The sequence below is a fragment of the Sinocyclocheilus grahami genome, unplaced genomic scaffold, assembly GCF_001515645.1.
Source record: "Sinocyclocheilus grahami isolate Dianchi unplaced genomic scaffold, SAMN03320097.WGS_v1.1 scaffold895.1, whole genome shotgun sequence".
In the NCBI taxonomy this organism is placed as follows: domain Eukaryota; kingdom Metazoa; phylum Chordata; class Actinopteri; order Cypriniformes; family Cyprinidae; genus Sinocyclocheilus; species Sinocyclocheilus grahami.
Window position 1 is genome coordinate 252,300 of NW_015506074.1, and position 20,170 is coordinate 272,469.

The 20,170-nt window shown below is 37.5% G+C and overlaps 1 protein-coding gene across 2 annotated transcripts; it reads left to right on the top strand.

The window, feature by feature from the left end:
* Positions 1–905: 905 nt before the first annotated feature.
* On the top strand, positions 906–15,863 carry LOC107563886 (DNA-binding protein RFX7-like). 2 transcript variants are annotated; one of them, XM_016248853.1, is made up of 10 exons: positions 906–1,323; positions 3,534–3,567; positions 8,612–8,697; positions 9,108–9,146; positions 9,298–9,420; positions 9,498–9,614; positions 9,757–9,841; positions 9,971–10,178; positions 10,319–10,620; positions 10,707–15,863. In XM_016248853.1, exons 1-10 carry the CDS (start codon positions 1,211–1,213, stop codon positions 14,223–14,225), a joined length of 4,626 nt encoding a protein of 1,541 aa, XP_016104339.1. In that variant the 5' UTR covers positions 906–1,210; the 3' UTR covers positions 14,226–15,863. The 2 variants fall into 2 exon arrangements, with proteins under 2 accessions (XP_016104339.1, XP_016104340.1); XM_016248854.1 differs by lacking the exon at positions 9,108–9,146.
* Positions 15,864–20,170: the final 4,307 nt, after the last annotated feature.

The window sequence follows — 20,170 nt, forward strand, 5'->3', positions numbered from 1 at the left end:
GTGAGTGTGTGTGTGTGTGTGTGTGTGTGTTTATTATCGTGTATGAACAGTAGGCGGCAGTGTAGAGTTATTAACGCTAGAGGTCAGTGTTGTGTGTTTCTATTCTGTGTCACCAGCAGAGGGCAGTGTAGAATTATTTTGGTGAATTCATACTCAAATTGGAGATTTAAAGCTTCATTGGCATGTTTTAATGGTTTACATGGGCCGAAGCATTAATAAACATTTCATATCAGCCATTTTAATCAGGTTATTACCATTCGGGTACTTTTTTCTTAGCACTTCTTTTAAATTAGGTTAATGATAATTACTAGGCTACCTCCAACCAAAATCCCTGCAGTCACCTTTGGACATTTTTAGATTTTAATGAAGGTTTTATTAAACCGTTTTTCTCCCAAAGGATCCCACAATGTAGGTGATTTCAGCTTTTAATTCAAATTTTTTTTTACTGATACCATAAAGTATTAACATGTTGTTGTTTGTTTGTTTGTTTGTTGTTTAGTCTCATGCTTGGAGTGAATTGTTGTAAATGCATGAAAATCTGTCTTCAAAAAAGTATATTTTTATTTATACTGAAGAATATCTAAAACCCAAACAACTATTGGCTAGTTAATATCACGTTTTTGGGCATGTTATACCAATGCACTGCATGAAGTACTTATATTTATACGCACTTGTATCAATAAAAGTACTATAGTATTACCTCTTGACCTTTTTTTGTAAAGGTAGGTTAGGGTTAGGTAAAAAAAAACAAATGTTACTTATTTTTGCAATATTGATAATAATGATAAAGCATTTGAAGTGGATCAAAAACAGTTCATCAAAGTTGTCCTAAAACAAGTAACAATAACTTTATTTCTGATTCAGTTTGGTTCAGGTCTAAAAAACAAACAAACAATGTTCTCTCCTCGAGCGCACACACACACACACGTGCGCATGCGCAGTCTCCGCCTGCAGCTCGGTCCGTGGCGGCTGCTGCTGCTGCTGTTTCTGTCCGCCGCACCGAGAATCTCCGTGTTTTTCCGCTGCGTTCTCGCCCGTCGCCGTTTATGCGTCCGAACCCGAGCGCCGGGCCCCTGCTGCTCGGTCCGTACTCCCGGTAAAAGGCACTTCTGACCTCGGCTCCGGGCGTTATGCGCTCAAATGAGGCCTACATGCTGAAGCTGTCCTCCTCTTCCTCTTCTTCCTCCTCCTCCTCCTCCTCCTCCCATGCATGAATCTCACCGTGATGGCTGATGATCAACAGCAGCCCGGTGCTCCCGGAGCGTCCCTGCAGAGCCCCGAGGCGACGGCGCTGCAGTACAACAAGATCAAGAATTCAATTTGGTAAGAGATCCGATCTGGGTCCGATCTCAAAAACACTCCTGCACATCTCCAACACTCATCTCTGCCCTGAGAGAGAGAGAGACGGAGCACCTTGCGTGCATATGACGGGTTGCGCTTGGAACGGGATGTCTGATTTCAGTGCATGCGATGTTTGATTGTTTACATAGGATGTGTGATGGACAGCAGGCCTGTATTTCAGTGCATGGGTTGTGTATGATTTTTTTTGCATGGCATACCTGGCTTCAGTGCGTGTTATTATGGCTGGTTTATGATTGCATTAGATTGTCTGATTTCATTGCATGGTACATCTGATTTCAAGTGCAACTATACATGATGCCATTGCATGGGACTGTTTCAAAGTCTGTTTCTATTTTCATTGTATTTGGATGCCTCAATTTATTGCATGGATTTTCTGTTATTGCATGGGATGTCTGATTTCAAATAATATCTGGTTTCAGTGTATGGGGATGTCTGATTTCAGTGCATGCCATGTTTGATTGTTTACGTAGGATGTCTGATGTCAAATGGACAGCAGGCCTGTATTTCAGTGCATGGGTTGTGTATGATTTCTTTGCATGGCATATCTGGCTTCAGTGCATGTGATTATGGCTGGCTTATAATTGCATTAGAGTGTCTGATTACAATGCTTGGATCTGATGTCGGATTTTATTGCATGGATTTTCTAATGTCACTGCATGGGTGTCTGATTTCAAATAATATCTGGTTTCAATGCATGGGGATGTCTGATTTCATTCCAGGAATTGTGTTATTTCGTTTGTATTGTGTGATTGAGTCTGGTTTATGACTGCATTATATTTGTCTGATTTTATTGCTTGCATACGATGTCTGGTTTTATTTATGGATTTTCTGATGTCACTAGGTTTATGTATGATTTCTAATTTCATTTGGATGTCTGATTTAATTTCCCGCATATGATGCCTGATTTTCTAACATGGATTTTTTTTTTTGTCTGCATGGGATGTAATTGCAAAGGATGTCTGATTTCATTCCATGGCATGCATGTAATGTATGATTTCAATGCGTGTGATTATGTCTGATATTTAATTTCATTGCACTTGAATGTCTGATTTCAGTTGCAATGGATGCGTGATTTCATTGCATGGGGGTGATGTCTGATTTGATCTCGTGGATTTTCTGATGTCATTGAACAATATGCATTTAAAATCAGACATCAATGAGATAAAATCAGACATCATCTCCATGCATTAAAATCATATATCCAAATGCAATGAAATCAGACATCCCATGCACATGCAGTGACATCAGAATGTCCTATCAATTAAAACAGATGTCCTAATGCAATTAGAAATCAGACTTAATCATATAAGATCAGACATAAGATAAGCCATGCAATGACATCAGAAAACCAATGAGACAAAATCAGACAACTTCCCCATGCAATAAAATCAGACATCATATTCAAGCTATAGAATCATTGCCATTAAAATTAATCAGACATACTTGCATTATTTGCATTTTAAATCAGATATGCCATGCATTGACAAGTAATATCTGATTTGAGTGCTCATGATTATGTCTGATTTCTAATTGCATTTTGCGATGTCTGTCATAATTGCTTTGATTATATGATGTCTGATTTTATTGCATGGCTTTCTGATGTCATTGCATGCCATATCTTTTTTCAAATGCAAGAAATATTTGATCTCGGTACATGAGGTGACTGTCAAATGTTTCTAATTTCATTGCATTCGGATGTCTGATTTTAGGTGCAATGGATGCATGATTTCATTGCTTGAATTGTATGATTTCAGTTGCACAAGGATGATGTCTAATTGCCTTGAATGAATGTTTGATTTAAGTTAAATGCGACGTCTGAAGTCCACTTACACCTCATTTCCTATTAAAAAATCAGACATGAAAATGATTTTAGATGATCTACATGCACTTAATGTCCATAAAAGCTTAATTTCTCCAGAAACAACAAACCTGTTAGTTGAATAGACAAGTGGTATAGAAACGCACCTGCCCTGACTCGACCTTTGACATTGTCATTAAGAATTTTAAAAAAGCCGGTGCTTTTTCTACGAATTATTTTATTTTAAACAAGCGCAACCACCTCCAAGAAATGCCCTGCCTGTTTTAGGAACCTAACAGCATGTCTTTTTTCCCCCACTGTGTTCATACTTGAAGCACAATTGCTCTAATAATCAGTTTTTTTTGTTTTACAGCAAATCTGTACAATCAAAAGTGGAGAGTATATTGGTAAGTCTCTCATGTTATTAATTATGAACGTTTAGGCAATGTGCTTCCAGTTTTTGTATTTGGACTCTAAATTAGGGATGGGCGATATCTTATCGTTTGCGATATACTGGTAAAAATTCTCCCCACGATAACAAGTAGTCTTCCCGCGATAATAACGATAAAGCCTAGTTGTTGACATATTTCTGTGTGCGACAGTGCGGAATAAATGTACTACAGTAGCACTTGTGTGATACAGTTCTGCATGTGTATGAGCCTGTTTACAAACCTGTTGTCCAACAAAGATATCATTTATTGACATGCTTTTTCTCCAAGTTAACTTAATAACATAGTTTGAAATCAATTATTTTTGTGACCAGACGTGGTTTCATATTACAGACTGATAGTATTATATACAGTGATAAAGGCTATGTCTATTAGCATTGCATTATAAATATACTTTCCATAAAAAAACATATCCAAGATTGCTTGAAGAACACAGATAAACCATATATTTTGTGCAATCGTATGTTTATTGTAATGCTCACAACACCCTGTTTTGGGTAAAAATAGGAAAGGTAATAGTTTTCTCTAAAGAAACAGGATTCCTTGAATTATCGTCATTGATATTGTTATCGCAATAAATACCAGAAATTATCGTGATATATTTTTAAGCCCATATCGCCCATCCCTACTCTAAATTTAGATTCTGCGTGAGCGATGTTCAGAGTTGTTGTTTAAAATGCAAATGCATTCTATATTAATGCAGCAAGTTGCAACGTTGCTTGACAAGTGTATATAAATTGGTCAATAAATTTGTAATATTATTTATAAATGTAACTATTTATGAATATTGAAGTCTTATTGCTATTGCCACTGTTTATAAAATTAATTAGCATTTTTTTAAAGATAATATTTGGTAAATATTGCATTAGAAAGTTACATATTATAAATATATTTTGTTAATGGCCTTTTGGAAAAATACTTTTCATGGGAATAATTTAGGTTTTCTATCAAATATCAAACGAAAAATGCATATCGAATTGCCATAAATTTATATTTTGATATTGAGACATTTAGCAGACGCTTTTATAAAGGAAATACTATTATAAGTAATAGTATATAATACAGATATAAGAAAATACTATGAAATTATTGGATATTGTTTTCTCAATTTTCATTATGATGTAAAAAAAAAAATTCTACTACTGAATTTGCCATGAAAATAGCTTTTTCTGGAGATATGGTGTTAAATAATTTAAAAAAAAGAGCATTACATTGACCACTGATTATCTAGGAATGCGCATCAGTTACTGGTGAACCAGGCAAACTTGTTCATTCATCACACTGAAAATGGAAGGTCAAGCTGAGCACATTGCATCGTGGGATACAGTATTGTGCGTCAAGTGCTCTAGTTGTATAATGCACATTTAGGCAAGTGTAGAAGATCATAGAAGTGTTACGTGCATACAGACAATTAGCACAGTATACATACTGCATGCTGCAGTGATAGTGTGAGTATTGTGGTAGTACGCTATTAAAAACATTAAACAAGACATTTTAAAAATGCAGATTCAACATTGTTTTTAGATGTAGAAGCATTGCATTTACACAAATGTGTTTATGAATTGTTTTGCATCTGTGAATGAGGTCATTAGTTTGTGAGTCATATTTAGTGAATGTCTTCATTTTGAGACAATTCTGATCGTGCAACGAATGTGTTAGTGATATTCATTACTGTTTGACGGTGTGATTTATTTTTAGTTCCAGCACTCGTGTGAGTGTGTGTGTGTGTGTGTGTGTGTGTGTGTGTGTGTGTGTGTGTGTGTCATCTGAAGGCCGCTCACTTTTATCAAAACAGTGCTTTCTACAGCAGTTGTCATCCTAGAGTTACTCATAGTTATGTCAACAGCGAGTGTGTCATAGTGTCCTGCTATGTATGTATATTAATTTATTATGATATAATTGATATGATATAGTTGTCATAGTTCTTCTTTAGTGTGTTTGTAGTATTTACACCAATTTTCACTCCAAAATTGCTAGTAACTTTCATAAATATTTATGAATAAGCTGCAAGTAACACATTGAATTAAATGTGAAATTTCGATTTAGAAAGACTGAAATAGTAGGCTATTTCCTTGTCAAATGTACTCCACTAATCTTTGTTTTATTTACAACTCTGTGAAATCATTTTTACGCTGTATCTGAATGTTAATGCAAATTCTTTAGTAATAACATGTTTTCAACAAAGCATTAACATGTTTTTTTACGAGTTTGAAATACTAACATGTTTTTAACATTTTAAACAAACTACTAACATGTTTTTAACCTTTTAAACAAAGTACTAACATGTTTTTAACCTTTTAAAGTACTAACATGTTTTTAACATTTTAAAGTACCAACATGTTTTCAACAAACTACTAACATGTTATTAACATTTAAAAGTACTAACATGGTTTTTTACATTTTAAAGTATTCACTTTTTTTACATTTGAAAGTACTAACATAATTTCAGTGAAATACCTGCATTTTTTACCATTTCAAAATACTACGATTTTTTTTACATTTTAAAATACTACGATTTTTTATTTATTTTTTGCTTTTTAATCAAAGTACTATCATGGATGTTTTACATTTTAAAGTACTCACATGTTTTTTAATGTTTTAAAGTACAATTTTTTTTTTACTTTTAAATGAAGTGCTAGCATGTTTTTTACATCTTAAAGTACTAACTTTTTTAACATTGAAAGTATTAACATATTTTCAACGAAGTACTAACTTTTTTATACCATTTTAAAATACTACGATTTTGTTTTTTGTTGCTTTTTAATCAAAGTACTAACATGGTTGTTTTACATTTTAAAGTACTCACATGTTTTTAACATTTAAAAGTACTAACATATTCCCCACAATTTTTTACCGATTATAGCTTGAATAGATTGGAATAGAATACAATGAAGTAGAATTGTATAGATTGGAATGGAATTGAATGCTATTATGTAGATTGAAACTGAATGCAGTTGTATAGATTGAAATTGAATAGATTGGGAATGGAATGGATTTGAATACATTGGAATAGAATAGAATGGAATGGAGTGGAATTGTATAGATTGGATTTAAAAAAATTTTTTTACCATGGTTAAAGAGTGTTTGTTTGGGACAACATGACGCAGAGCAGCATATTACTTTTATAAAATGCCTGGAACATCAATATGATAAAAGACACCGATGTTCACTTAGTAGTTTAATCATAATCAAAATAACTCTTTCACTTAATTGGTACGACTAGCTGTTTGTAAAAGCAACATACAATCGACCTTCAAATGCAACTCAACCGAATTTAGAGTTGCATTATAAATATGGAACAAAATCTAGAATACAATGTACAATATAGCCACAGTCAAAAAGAGCATTTTGTGTTTTGTTGTTCAGTGATTGGCCAGTAACACCTGTTGCTGCTGTACAGCCAATCAGACACTAGATATCTATTCCATACATCATATTGCATTAGAATGGTGCTTATCAATAATCACAGTCATAATTGAAGGTGTTTAGTAACATAATAAAGCCTTTAAAGAGTTACACAGAATAAGAATGAGGCTGTTTGCTTTGGATGGAAGGATTTGTGACGGCTACCTGGTACATTTAGGAAATAACAGTGAATTGTCTTTTATTTTTTTTATTTACTCTCATTGGCTGTCAAGCCTCACCCCATTCACGAGCGCCGGTTTCCCCTAGCAACAAAGAGGCGACTAGAACAGGATGAGGTGAGAGGAATTCATTCTCACCAGCCAATTAAATGCGAGGTGGGCGGAGCCTGTGCTGAAACGACGTGTTGCCAGTGTGTCAGCATTGACATGCATGTTTACTGTCAGGGTTTACATGACAACCGGCTAAGAGCAGGGCAGGATTGCAGGTTTGCTGCTGGTCATATGCGCAGACACGTACTGTGTGCCTGGCCGACTCGAGGAGCTCTGGCTCTCCCCGTACAATACGCAACCTTGCGGAAATGAATGCAGGAGAAGACAGTGATGTCAAGGGCCGTGGAGCCTTGCAGGGGCCAAAAATCAAGACCTTTAAGTGAATTTTAGTGTGTGATAATGGTGTGGGAATTTGATATTGTGCATGATGATAATTAATTTTCTTTTATGTTTTGGATAAATGTTACTAAAACAAGCAAAATTGCATTTCTGCTGCAGTGGAATATTTTTTAGTCATTTCCATCACAACCAAATATATAAACGTTTATTGGGGAAAAACTAAGGCTGAACGATTATGGTTCAAACCAATGACCTCAATTATTTTGCTTGATTAAGATTTCAATGAAATGATTGCACTTCCACAAATTAAGAAAGGGTGAGGTTTATTTTCTCTCTCTACATTATGAAAACTTGAAAAACTTTAAGCAGTGAAATTCTTATTATTAATTAATGTAATTGTATAATAAGTTAATGTTTTTCTGTTTTTCACAAACAATACAGTCAATAGTTTTATAGCAGGTATGCTTAAATAATCAATAAGTAAAAATCACGATCATGATTAAAATATGATTAATCTTTCAGCCCTAGGAAAAACTCCTAAAATTCTTGATGTGTCATTAAATCATTACAATAATAATAATAATTTTTAAATACCAAAAAATATATATTTGAACAAATTTTAATGAATGTTGTGCATGAATGTTGCACATGCTGGGTTTTTGTTTTTTAGAGTAAAAATAATGTCAAACTTGCCTGAAATTAGTGTGACTATATTAATGAAGCAACGTTGTAACATGATGCATTACTACAAATCTAATGATTTAAACAAGGTGCCGCTGACTTGCTAAAACAAGCAAAATCATTTTTTGCCCCATCAGAATAAACTTTTATTGGAAAAAACTATTGTTCTGAAAAATATGGTGTAACTGTAACTTTTGGGGGAAAATACATTTAGGTTAGTCACTGATTTTAACCCTTTAATTACATGTAATACTTGCACGTGACTGTTAACATGCTGTGATTTTAAAAATAATAAACTTGTGTGAAATGCCCTTGTCTCATAATCCTTGCATTGTTCATTCACACAGCAAGATGTTGAGAAGTTTACAGATATTGAAAAGCTCTACCTCTACCTTAAGTTGCCTTCTGGTCCCAGTAGTGGCAATGAAAAAAGGTACATATTCTTTTTTATCTACCTTATTCCTTTCCATATCCCCCTCCTCTCCTTTTATGATTTCAACACCTCATGAACCATTTGTGATTTTTGTGCTTTGCAATATACTCATATGTACACTCATATGTCTGATAATTATGATTGATTCATGTTTACATTCAGTGAAACATGCATTTATGAAACAAAATCAAAGCATATGCAAGTATCATTTTTTTGTAATATTGTCTAATTTTGCATTTGTTGTCAGCTTCAAATTGATTCATGATAGATTCATTCAAGCTAATAATTTTACCATTAAAATAGATTTTGTGTAAATTATGACATTGCAATACCAAGCTTGTGTTTTATCATTTGTTTCCCCTTATCTGTCCATCATGTCAACCCCTCTTTCCCAACATGATGTCCAATAGAACTGAAAATCAGAGGGGCTCTGGAAGTCCTGCGATATGGTACTACAATTTTAACTATATTAAAGGGAAAATAATTTTAAAGTAATATGTAACATGATATATTATACAGGACCAACAGACGTACACACAGCTTTCTGGTGCTACAACCATCACTGTTTCAAGCCTTTCTTTTCCTCTGTTTTCCCAATAGTGACCAGAACTCCATGACGTCGAGCCGAACTCAACAGATGTACGCATTCAACTGGATCCGAAATCACTTGGAAGAGCACCCGGAAACCTCACTGCCAAAACAAGAGGTGTACGATGAATACAAGTGAGTGGTTTAATGCTGCAGTAATGGACGGAGTTTGTGTTTGCTTGTATTCATCAGTTTCTCATGCTGTGTTTCAGGAGTTATTGTGACAATCTGGGCTACCATCCTTTAAGCGCAGCTGATTTCGGAAAGATCATGAAAAACGTTTTTCCGAACATGAAGGCACGCCGTTTGGGCATGAGGGGGAAATCAAAATATCCTTTTGTGTGGAAAAAATCTTGATATGTTTTGTATACTGTAGATTGCAAAATGCAGTGCACCTAATGCATGACAACATTTGCTTTTGAAACATTTAGTATGCATTGAGAATTGTTGTGCACCTTTACAATGCATTACGTACTGCTACAGCGGGCTGAGAAAAAAAGCATTTGTGCACATGCCGTCACTCCCTAACCTGGACGTGCACAAATCAGGAGATGGGGTCAGTATCCTGTTCCTGTCAAATCCAAAACAAGAGATTCATATCAGTTTATTTAAAATTAAATTAATTACAACAGCATTATGTGCAGGTTTGATAACCAAGTCTCCTCTTATCCCTGCTCTTCTTTAGTGTGAGTTGTTGGAGTCAACTGGACAGTCTCCCAGTGCTGAGGATGAGATGCGTTCGGCAGCTTGCGGTCTGGTCTGCGAATGGGCTCAGAAGGTTTTGAGCCGCCAGTTTGACAGTGTGGAGGAACTGGCACGCTTTCTTCTCAACAGTCATTATATAGGCACTAAGTCCATGGCAGCTCTGACTGTTATGACTGGAACCCCAGCAGGCAAGAAACAAAAAATACCTTGCATACAAATCTAGATGATGCATGAAAATGTTGGTTGTAACAGCTACTGGTTTACTTGTGTGGCATTCAGACTATGTTCATTTCTTGTTTCTAACTTGAATCTCTTTGATAAAAACCAGGTATGAAAACCCCTACACCTGCCTCTGCCTTTGTGCCAACTGGTGAAGCCAACTCATTCCAGCCCCAAGTGAAGACCCTCCCTTCGCCTTCTGTAGACGCCAAACAGCAGCTGCAGCGGAAGATCCAGAAGAAACAGCAGGAGCAGAAACTCACCTCTCCTTTGCCCACTGATGCCCAGGCCAGAAGGGCAGAGGCGGGCACACCTGGCCCTGGATCCAGCCTGACCTCTGGAAGTCCTGCACTACTATCCCCTCAACAAACCATAGGCATTGTGGTTACTGCTGTTCCAAGTCCTATTACAGTAAGGAGATTTTGGTTGATAGCAGGGTATGGATGATTTGACATTGCTCAATGGACAAGTTATTTAGATTGTGCTTTTGTTTGCAGGTTCAGAGAAACAGGCAACTAATGACCTCGCCAAGTCCTGTTGGGGCAGCAGAGGGAAAAGTTGTACCTGTTAACTTCCAGGTTGTGACACAACCTATTAAGCAGTCTCCAAAAACACCCCAAAATATCTCTGCCAGCCCAGTCGGTGACAGGTTGGCTAGACACCGATATGCTCAGATTTTACCTAAACCATCGGCCACAAGCGCCATTGCCCTTCGCTCACCCCCAACGCTGCTCATCACCAACAGTCCCATCAAGACGGTGATGCCCACATCCCACGTTAGCTCTGTAAATGTGGTCAAGATGACTGCAATTTCATTAGCTCCTAGCAGTAGTAGTAGTACTCCTACCCCGTTGCGACCTGCTTCAGTGGGTGTCAGTAGCACAGCTTCCCTGGAAGAATCTAGCCAAACCCATCAAGGTCAGAATGGGGCATCTGTCATGTCTCTTCAGTCATCTGGGAAAGCTGGACGTCCCTTCACGACCCTAACCCCATCAGCGTCCACTTTTACTAATGAGGTTAAAGTGACATTTGAAGCTGTGAATGACAGTACCTCAGCTACTGCTGTTGATAAACAAAGCACTGTTACAGGGGCAAGTGCAGGACTAAAGAATGAAAGAACCACTAAATTCAGGGCTTCCAGTGAACCCTCTCTTTTTATTAAGGCGTCTCCTATGCCTGAGAGAGTGGCAAGGGCCAAGAGTGACTCTACAACCCCTTCAAGTACAATCATGGGGGCTCTTGCCCCGAGCAGCAATAACAACAATGATCAACCAGAAAGTACTTTGTATTTAACTGTTACTAGCCAGAATTTAGATGCCGAATTGTCATCCATTTGTGCGGTGGCAACTGCAAGCACTTCTTCTAAAGATGCTGGCCTAGGTCCAAAAAGCCTTCGAAAACGCTCTGCATCTGTTTTGGAAACCCATACAATCCCAGTTAAAAGAGTATTCATTTCCCAGCAACCTTTCGATGTTAGCAGCAATGCCAAGCCTGGTATTGTAATAGCAGCTAAGAAGATTCAGAGACCTGGCACCCCAGCAAGACCAGAGAGCGCTCCATGCAAAGTTACACTAAAACAGAATAGCTCTCTTCCGACTCAAATCTTGGCTCTTTCTGACACCCCCATTGGAGCCCTGGGCACCTATCAGACTGTTAATCCTCAGAGCTCTTCACAAATCGAGAATGATGTTGCTGATATTAGCCCGAATGAAACTGCTTCTGGTAATAGCACGGCTTTACTGGAGCAAATTCCAAGACACCAACAAATCAGCAGTGACGTTTTTCAGGAGGTATCTGCTGTAAGGGAGCTCAAGAGTTCGCTGCAAGACTACTCGCAACAGATGCAAACAGAACACAAGCAGATTGCAACTAATCCGTTACCATTGATGGCCCAGGCAACTGAGACCACCAGTCAGCTCACTCTTCAGCAGGACATTGTTGATTTTGCAGGAGCCCAAGCAAGCATGGACTATTTCCCCTTCAATGATGATGATATGACCCAGGACAGTATTGTAGAAGAGCTTGTACAGATGGAGGAACAGATGAAGCTGAATAGCAGCTTGCAATCCTACCTGAGTTGTGTTGATATATCCCTACAAGGTCAAGCCACAGTTGGCCAAGGAACAATCCTGTCGCCCCATCAGACAAGTACACAGTTCTATCATTCATCCCATAGTAGCGCCACTCCAATCCACACGCCAACTCCGACGCCCACACCGACACCAACACCTACTCCAACTCCTACCTCCGAGATGCTACCAGGGGGGCATAGCTTGACCAGAGAAAGCCCTTGTTCTCGAATGGCGCCTGTTACCCCAGTGGATAGCATCTTAGGTGGGCGCCATACACCCATCAGCACTCCACTGTCAAACTGCAGCAGCAGTGTTCCTCCAAGTCCCATTGAATGCCGTAATCCCTTTGCGTTCACTCCTATAAACTCCAGTATAACTGGATATCACGATGGTAGCGTTGTGTCCAGCAGTCCAGTGAAACCCATGCAAAGGCCAATGGCCACCCACCCAGATAAAGCCAAGCTGGAGTGGATCAACAACAGGTACAACAGCACCGCAGGATCTCCCGTTATCTCCACCAACTCCACCATTGGTTTCCTGCCCAGTTACCAGGATCTGGTCGAGGACCACTTCCGTAAACCACACGCTTTTGCCATCCCAGGTCAATCTTTCCAGTCTCAGTCAAGGCATCAGGATGTAAACTTGGGAAGTTTGACAACTGTTTCCCCAGTGCAACAGGGACAGCAAACCACCCTTAGTTGCAAGCAAGAAAGTTTTGCCGTCCCAGCTCCGTTGGACAACAAAGGGGCAGGAAACGCATCTGGAGGAGGAACCTTCAGGTGTCGCAGCGTTAGCCCGGCAGTTCGCCAGCGTAACCTTAGTGGCACCACTGCACAAACAGTCATCACCCCACGGTCTGTTGTTTCTCCCTTTAATTGCCCCCTGACATCTGAGGTCCTGAACATTTTGTCCAACAACCAGTCTGTTGTCAGTGCCAGCAGCTTAGCCCAGAGGAGCCAGTCAGTTCCACTAAACATCATGATGCAGTCTGAGCTGCTGCCCATCAGTCACCAGGTGCAGCAAAGCAATAGTGCTAAGATCACCACTGTGCTCCTTAGCAAGATGGACACAGATGGAGATGATGCAGTGCGAGGGCTGGGCGTAAATAACCTGCCCGCCAATTACACAGCACGGATGAACTTAACCCAAATCCTGGAGACAACACAGGGCTTCTCCGGAGGCCCCAACTCTCAGAACCAGCAGCTGCCTCTGGATTCAAGCCCTTCGCCCTTTGACTTCCAGAAGACGGGTTACCTCATAAGCACGGGAGAGGAGCAAGTCACCTTCTCCTGTGGTGACAGTCAAGCACAATCAGGCTCTGGACTGCCACAGCTGGAAGAGCAGCTTCAGCTCCAAGAACCACAGTTGGAGCTGCAAAACCACCAGCTACAACTCCAGAATCAACAGCTGCAACTTCCAGCTCAGCGATTACAACTCCAAGACCAACAGCTCCAACTTCAAGACCCACAGTTGCAACTCCAGGACCAACAGTTGCAGTTGCCGGACCAACAACCATTACAGGATGACCCAGATCTCAGCCAGCAGCACTTGTTGCCCCAAACCTCACAGCAGGTTGTGAATCAGGAGCAGCAAGAGCAGCTGGACTTCAACACTACCGTCAAGGATCTCTTAGGGGAGGACAGCCTCAATCCCAGTTCGCAACTCGTCGGACAAGTGGCGTCAGAACTCAGTGCTGTCGCCTCTGAGTTTTCCAGCGATATGCGGTTGACTTCTGACCTTTCGAGTAGCATTACCGACCTGAACACTTTGGACCCCAACTTGCTGTTTGACCCCAGTCAGCAGCAGGACCAATATGAAGACGCCACACTGGAAGAACTGAAGAACGATCCTCTGTTTCAGCAGATTTGCAGCGATACTGTGAATTCTGCTGGTTTCGATTGGCTAGAGAATAAAGACCAGCCAACCGTGGAAATGTTGGGATGATATTATTTCCTGTTCCTTTATTGTTGATGTTGCTGTTGTCGTCGTTGTTTATATTTATGGTTTCTGTTCCGCGGTTTGTTTTTTGTATTGCACCGTTTTGTGTATCCTTTATGTACAAAAGTATTGAATGACGTGTCTGTGCAGCAAAAATCTGGACGCATTGGACTGTCCAGTTTAAAGTGCCAACCTGAGGTAAATCTCTTACAGGCATGTGCTATATCTGAATTTTTTACAGTTTTGTTTGTATTCTTGTTGTATGATTTCATGGATCATTCCAGTCATTTCTCCCCATTCAGAAGTCATTTATAGTGGACGGTCAGATATTTCCTCTGGTTCCAGCTGGTAGTAAAGTACGTTCAGTATAATGAGACATCGCCTGGTGCACAAGCATATCCCTCTTTTATATATTTCCTTCCTCTAAAACCATAGTGGATATTGAGAACCTGCATACAAAATTTGCTCTTGTATTTCAACGAAATGCAATATTCCAAGTGACGAATCGTTGACTTTGGGGAAACACCCTTTCTAGACAGTTGTCTAAGCATCCAATAATGTGGCTTTGTGAGTTTGATAGGAGGCCAAAAGAGTGCCCCCAAATAAAGTAAGTACAGCAGAGGTGAAATAACACATCTACATATCGTAAATCAGTCGGTTCAATGAACTGCAAAGATCTTAGGTGCTACTTGGTGCTGACTTAAAGAATCGCATTTACTGTACTTTTCATCAGCCGTCATTTGTTTTGTCAAAGTGATTTTACACATTTTGGGGGGAAAAGGTATTTAAGGCCATAATACTTATGCTGTTAAATCCAAACTGTTGGGTAAGGATGAGACTTTTGGTTTGTTTTATTCCAGAAAAATGGGAAGATAAGACTCGTCTGCCTTATTTCCAGAGTCTAAGGCCTTATTCCATCTCATTAAAGGCTACTGAATTCAAGAATTTCTTAAAAGAACGAACTTGGTGCACTTGTCGTGAATTAGCATTTCTCCATGTTCAGATGGTTGCTAGCCATTTAGTAGGCTTTTTAGCACATCATTTCAAACTGGTAGTGATGATGGTATGGTGATGGCTAGATATTCTTACCAACTCGAGATCAACAGGCAAACCTGTGTAGTTTCTCCAGCCTTAACTCCATACCAAAGAGCAACTGAGGAAGAACAAGAGATTGCGATCCGTTGAGGTTTCCATCTTCAATCGCCTGTCATCTAAAAGGGATCTTGACCGTTTTAGCTCGCTTTCACAGCAAGTGAATTCACATTTGTGTAAATTATGTATATGGCGGATGCATAGATGGGGAGCATGTTGTACAAGTTCACGAAGGCTGCATTTCTAGGCTAGTAGTGCGACATTTGTAAAAAGGACATAGTTGTCATCATGAGATTTCCATTTTATCAAGATGCTAATGGTGATGATCTGTAGGTAGATTCGAGTGCCCTTAAGAAGAAAAAGCTGATCATAACGAGTCCATAGCCAGCACGATATTTCGCTTGTTACGTTTCTGGCTTCCTGTGATGTGCTAGTAAATATTGGGTCTGTAGCTTGCTAATGTACCATTTTTCTTAGGAGTTTATTGGTTCCTGCGTACGCAGATGTGATGTGTAAATGAAGAGAGGATATAATAGCATGGATTTATCAAGAAAAAAATTAATTAGATAAGACTTAAATATAAAGTTAATTTTATCGTGACATAGCTAAATATTGTGTGCAGAGACGAATCAAAGGAGCAGACACTGGAAATGGTTTGAAAAACGTTCATCTTATTGCACTAAAAGTTAAGTTTTTTTTCCCCCGTCGACAAACAATAATTGGTGCCCGCGTTGTTTTTCTTCTAAAGACAATAAATAGAGGAATTACTCACTCGTGCTCGAAAACGACAATGAATAATTGCCTTGTGTAGCAATGAGCTCTAATCTCAGTGAGATCCGCGTTGTACGACTTCTCGTACCTGAGAAGAAAATATGAAAATACGAGATTTAAAAACGACGAGTTTTAAAAACAAAAACATTTTAAAAAGCCAACATGCTTTAACCATGTTATAAAATGACTGTATGTGCGCATGTATGTTAAACTATCTATGGTAGTATTTGTTGTGACCACTCCTTTAGCCAATCAAAACAGGACGAGGGGACAAACGTAGTTCTTCAGAAGCTATATGCATTTTACGATGTTTACTAAGTTAAAATAAGTCTTTTTCTGTTCATGAATGTTGTTCTTGTTTTTCGTTTTGAATATATCTTCAATTTTCTTCTTTTTATATATATATATATATATAGAAATAAAAAAATGCCTATGTGAAGAAAGTTGTAAATATTTTTTATGTTCTGGCGTTTATTAAGGCACTGATTAATTACCGTTTTTTATTTTACCAGTAAGACTCCAGTCCTCTTTTGATACACAGGGTTCGACGCCGCAGATGTCGTTCGTCAGGTCGGTCTGGTAGAAAAACATGTTCATTCTGTCTGTAGATTTGAGCCTCTGATGTGCTGGTTTATCTGCTCTATGTGGACAGTAGCTTGTTAATATTGCAGAAGCGTTTCAGCGATGTTTTGTTAATCTTTTTTGTTTGTTTTTTTTCCAATGGAAAGTACTCACAGGTGAGATTTTTTTAAGTGGTTTTAAAAGCCAATAAACATTTTTTTTAAACAACACTTGTGTTGTCTGGAGTGTGTTCGAGCGTAACGGCGCCCTCTGTTAGTTCATATTGACACGGCAGCACACACAAAAACAGCCATAAGGTCATGAGGTCATATCATGCATGACTGCAATGCATGCTGGGATCTCACCAACTGAAACAAATCAACAATATAAATCTAGAAAATTTCACTATAAAACCTATGAAATTTTAAATATAAATATCAGACACGCACATGCATTTTTAAATTCTAAAACAAAGTTAGCTTTTATATTATATGACTTTGATTTAGTTGTTTACTTTTTGTTGTGTATACATGTTTAAAATTGATATTTATTCATGTTGTGTTTTTTTATGTAAAATGTATCGAGAAGGCGCTTTTAAAGGCGCAATATAAAATAAAGTTTATTATTATTTGTTTAAATTCAATATTGTTGACTTAACCAATGCCTTCATATATATTTAATATGCTACTCAAAAACCTGCGTACACTGCATAAAATATGTAATTTTATTGTATGTATGATATGATTCAGCAAAGCACTGATGATATATTAATAGTAATAACTTGATATTATCGGCATCCAGAACTTTAAAGCAAGTTTTATTTATTTCTTGAAACGTAGGCCTCAAATATTAATATGGAAAATAATAAAATGATATAAATTATTTATATGGAATTTGGAAATATTATTTTTAAACAAGTTTCAAAAGTCATGTATAAATTATATTTTTACTGTTTTTAAGGGTTTGATCTTTCCCAGTATTGCTGTAATATAATATTGATAATATAAAACGTAATTTTCTCCTTATACAATAAACAAGCTCAAAACTTAAAAAACAAACTAAAAGCTATCTGCTACGGAAGCATTACTCATTTTTAATTTAGTTAATTATTAATGTAGTTTTAGAAGTAAAAATGGATCAAAACTATTTAGACATTTTAGAAAGTGAGTGACAAACAAACACAAAATTACTAAACTTTAAACAAAATATAAAAAATAGTAACTACTTCAAACTGTTAATAAAACTAAATTAGTATCTGTTAGTATTTGAATACTCTGTTCAGATCGCTAACAACACAGATCCCTGACGTATCAAACGGCACTGATAATAAATGCTCTTCTGCATATTCGATCATATTCGTGCTTTTCGGAGGGGATAGAGGTCATTGTGCCCAAGCCAGAGGTCAAAGGTCAGAGGTTGTGGAGATGGGGGTTCACCGTGGCTCTGACCAATGAGAGCAGGGCGGTCGGTGTCGTGCCTCTTTCCCATGACCCCACACACATTCACACAATGCTAATGACTTCAGCCCTATTGATCCACAGCCTGCTGTCGAGCGACTGACCGGCTCAGAAAACTGCATAGCAGGAGCTGCTGTATAGTACAAATATGCTATTCCAGCATCACATGCATGTCTTGTGTTATTGTGCTGAGAAGGAGAGGAGGCGTGATCAATCACTGATCAATAACTGATTAAATCCAGCACACAAACACACGTGCATCATCTGCTGAGCTTTATGTTCTCTTCAGGTCATAGAGATTTAAAAGGACCTTTCGTGAAATGTATTGAAATCACTATTAAAACATGGATATGTTATTATTATTATATAGTTATTACAGTTAACAAACTAAAACCATAAACTGTTGTTTTCAAAATAAATATTAACTGATATAAAATCAAATATTTAAAAGAAAATTAAAACTGCCAAGGCAACATTTCTCATTTGAAGACTGGGTTAAATGAAGACTGTATATAAATATTAAAAAAGGATAAAAATGACTAAAATAAAATAACTAAAAAATGGAAAATATAAAAATCAAAACGTACTCAAAATATTTAAATTTTTAACATAAATGTTAACTGGAAAAACATATTTTATTTCATTTGGTTGCCGAAGAAACATTCACATTTTCATTTAATCAATTAAATTAATGTACTAAAATAACTCAAACTAAAAATGAAGTAAAAAATATAATAATAATAATAAATAAAAATACTCAAGTGTAAACTACAATTATAATGAATTTGGAAAATATATTAATAAGTCATTTAAAATATTAATACTAAATTTTTTTTTGTCATTTAAAAAAAAAAAATCAAAATTAAACATTATTTCAGCTAGTTACCAAGGCAACATGTAACGCTTTCATGCAGTTTAACCAAAAAAAAAAACTGAAATATTAACTAAAATTATATTGAAAATGAAAAAATAACTTTTTTCAAATTAAAAAGATAATAAACACTATACTAGTTCAGTAATAGTGAGAACATACATGGCCCTCTTGTCCTGTGATATTATAATAATAATAATAATAATAATAATGTATGCACATAGAAAGCGAGTGCAGCTGATCTGTTATTGCTCTGTGGGGTCTGATGAGGCTGAAGGGTGTACAGCTGCTCGCACGAGCAATACGTCTGAATATGCCTGCATGCATTTTAAACAACACATATTATTAACTTTCAGAAAGTACATGTATGGCAAAATAATAAAAGAGGATCCTTTGTTTAGCATATATTTTGTACTATATAACATACACACACACACACACATGCATATATTAATTTGTTAGTTTGCTAACCGTACATAAAAGAAATGTGTAGGAAAATAAATAAAGCAATAAATGACTTGCTACCTTGAATTTACTTTTGAATTTCATTTATTTTCTTTCTTTATTTGTAACTATGTATTTACTCGTGCATTTCTTTTAAATGATCCCACATGTTATTTCTATATTCAGCTACTGCTGTTTGGGTGTTGCTGATATTATGGTGATATTACAGGTGGACATGAGTGTTACACAATCCTGGAGGCGTAATGAGACGTGAATATGTAATGAGGGCGGGGCTTGAGTGACGTGTGACGCCAGCAGCGTGAGCAGCGTGAGCTTCGGCTTCGGCTTCAGTCAGAGAGCGGGTCTCCGGAGAGTCACGACGCGCTCCGGACGCGCGCGGGTTTTCACACACACACACACACATGCATATATTAATTTGTTAGTTTGCTAACCGTACATAAAAGAAATGTGTAGGAAAATAAATAAAGCAATAAATGACTTGCTACCTTGAATTTATTTTTGAATTTCATTTATTTTCTTTCTTTATTTGTAACTATGTATTTACTCGTGCATTTCTTTTAAATGATCCCACATGTTATTTCTATATTCAGCTACTGCTGTTTGGGTGTTGTTGATATTATGGTGATATTACAGGTGGACATGAGTGTTACACAATCCTGGAGGCGTAATGAGACGTGAATATGTAATGAGGGCGGGGCTTGAGTGACGTGTGACGCCAGCAGCGTGAGCAGCGT